The sequence below is a fragment of the Myotis brandtii genome, unplaced genomic scaffold (assembly GCF_000412655.1).
Source record: "Myotis brandtii unplaced genomic scaffold, ASM41265v1 scaffold15, whole genome shotgun sequence".
Classification (NCBI taxonomy): Eukaryota; Metazoa; Chordata; class Mammalia; order Chiroptera; family Vespertilionidae; genus Myotis; species Myotis brandtii.
Genome location: NW_005355410.1, coordinates 1496102 through 1498791, shown reverse-complemented (window position 1 = coordinate 1498791; position 2690 = coordinate 1496102). Strand labels below are relative to the sequence as shown.

At 44.4% G+C, this 2690-nt stretch overlaps 1 protein-coding gene across 2 annotated transcripts in view; it reads right to left on the bottom strand.

Moving 5' to 3' along the window:
* Window positions 1-2690, bottom strand: part of CPB2 (carboxypeptidase B2 (plasma)) — a 71823-nt gene that overhangs the window by 45119 nt on the left and 24014 nt on the right. For both annotated transcript variants that reach the window (XM_005861396.2, XM_005861397.2), the window contains exon 3: window positions 1719-1843. In XM_005861396.2, the coding sequence (XP_005861458.1) occupies window positions 1719-1843 (125 nt within the window). The remainder of the gene's footprint in view (window positions 1-1718; window positions 1844-2690) is intronic.

The following is a 2690-nucleotide window of genomic DNA, read 5'->3' as shown; positions in this document are numbered from 1 at the left end:
CCTGTTCGCTGCAGTGCATGGCTGCCGGCCGCCATCTTGGCTGACAGTTAATTTGCATAAGGATATGATGATTAGCCAATGGGAAGGGTAGCGGTCGTACGCTAATTACCATGTTTCTCTTTTATTAGTGTAGATTCTATTTTCAGTTAAAAACCAAGGAGAAGAAGAAAGCTTTTTCTTTTTCATTGTGATAATCGTTGAACTATACCAGATGTTCTGAGTAGCCAAAGATGATAAAATCTCTAGAGAAGTAGAAGCACAGGAATAGGGTAGGTATGGGAAAGTCATCTTATTTAATGTCTCTTGAGAAGTGCCACACTGTTAAGGAGACAAACATTGAATCAAGCCATTTAATTATCTGAGATGAACAAGTTGAAAGTTAGCTATCATTTTAATATTTCTTTACTTTTATTGAGGCCAATTGATAAAAAACAAGGCTTTGACATCAGAAAGGTGTGGGTTCAACTCCTAGCTCTGCCATGTTCTAGTGGTTGGCAAACCGTGGCTCGTGAGCCACATGCGGCTCTTTGGTCCCTTGAGTGTGGCTCTTCCACAAAATACCACGTGCAGGCGCGCACATATAGTGAGATCGAAACTTCGTGGCCCATGCACAGAAGTCGGTATTTTGTGGAAGAGCCACACTCAAGGGGCCAAAGAGCCGCATGTAGCTCGTGAGCCGCCGTTTGGCGAACCCTTTGAGCTCAGCTTGTCAGCATTTTGAAAAACCCTAACTTAACTCTGGTGCCGTGTCACAGATAGAAATTTTTTGATATTTGCAACCATAGTAAAACAAAGATTTATATTTTTGATATTTATTTTATATATTTAAATGCCATTTAACAAAGAAAAATCAACCAAAAAAATGAGTTCGCGTGTCACCTCTGACATGCGTGTCATAGGTTCGCCATCACTGGTCTAGGGCAACAGGAGGACATGAACATTTGAACAATGGACACAGAGAGCAGATGTTGGATAGGAGACTTCAAAAGGAAGAGGGCATGAACTCTGAGCAGAAACTGCATTTGCTACACTTTAGTCTTGAGGCAGACATTCAGGGATGTTCAATGACCTAGTGAAGGAAGCAAAATCCTCTTTACCAGCTGCTTTTTTGAGAGGTACCATAAAGTCTACTCAAGTGAATGACAATTTTGCTCCCCAAGTCTGGGTATACAGTAGAGCAGTGGTCGGCAAACTGCAGCTCAGCAAACTGCGGCTCATGAGCCACATGAGGCTCTTTGGCCCCTTGAGTGTGGCTCTTCCACAAAATACTGGCTCTTCCACAAAATACCAACTTCTGCGCATGGGCCATGAAGTTTCAATCACACTGTACGTGCATGCCCACACCTGCCCCAATACGTGCGTGCCCACAGGTGGTATTTTGTGGAAGAGCCACACTCAAGGGGCCAAAGAGCCGCATGTGGCTCGCAAGCCACGGTTTGCTGACCACTGCAGTAGAGGAACTATAAGAAGGAAGGAATTAGGAGGACCTATAAGAAACTGCACAGATCATTGAGTCTAACAATCCTTTTGAGTGAGGTCATGAGAGGTTAAACCACTTGTTCAAGGTCACAGAGCCAGCTACTTGGGCTTTATCACCAGTCTGTTTTGGAGATTTAACATAAGTATTTATTTTTCCAAGAAGCAATTGTACCATCTGCTAGTTAAATGCCTCGTGGGTGCTTATAATAATTATTCAATGAATACTGAATGATGCTTACCTGAATGGAATTCTGTTCTCATGTAAATGGGATTTCACATTGATTATATCAACTGCATTCACAAAAAAATGGACTTCTTTTGCTTTTACAATAAAGTCAGCTGTTACTGGCTGCCACAGAACAATCTGCAGTTTTAAATGGAAAAATTGATAAAACAAAAAACGGTTATTTATATTATTCTCATCTGTAGCTAATGTCATAAAAGTGTATCTATAAGGAGAATCCTATGTAATAAAAGCCTATATAATATACACAAATCGACCGAACAGCAGAGCGACCCCTGGAACAACCAGTTGCTATGATGTGCACTGACCACCAGGGGGCAGACGCTCAATGCAGGAGCTGCCCCCAGTCCACACACCTCAATGCAGGAGCCAGCAGGCTGGCGGAGGGGGGTGGGGCTTGCCAGCGAGTGGGCTGGCGGCGGCGGGTGCCCCACCGGTCACCTCCTGCAGAGGGAGACAACCGGCAACGGGGACAGGGGGGCAGGGCTAGCAAGCAGGCAGCACCAGGCTGGCCAAGGTGGGTGCCAATGGGGGCCCCCTGATCGCCCCACCAGTTGCCCCACAGATTGGCCCTGATCACCGGCCAGGCCTAGGGACCCTACCCATCCACAAATTTTATGCATCAGGCCTCTATTGAAAATATACTTCCTGGCCACTGGTCCTCATTTATACACATGGCATTCTAAACTTTCATTTTGTGTGGAGCTTGTTTTATTTTTCTCTGTAATTTCAGTTGCTAAAGAGGGCCTGGAACATGGTTGGTACTCAATAAATATTTGATGAAATAATGAATGAAGGGGGGAAACCAAGATGGCATAGGTAAACACCGGAAATTGCTGCCTTCCACAACAACTTCAAAAATACAATGAAAAGACAAAACGGACATCATCCAGAACTATAGGAAGGCTGGCTGAGTGGAAATTCTACAACTAGAAGGAAAGAGAAAAGCACACTGAGACCCAGAGGA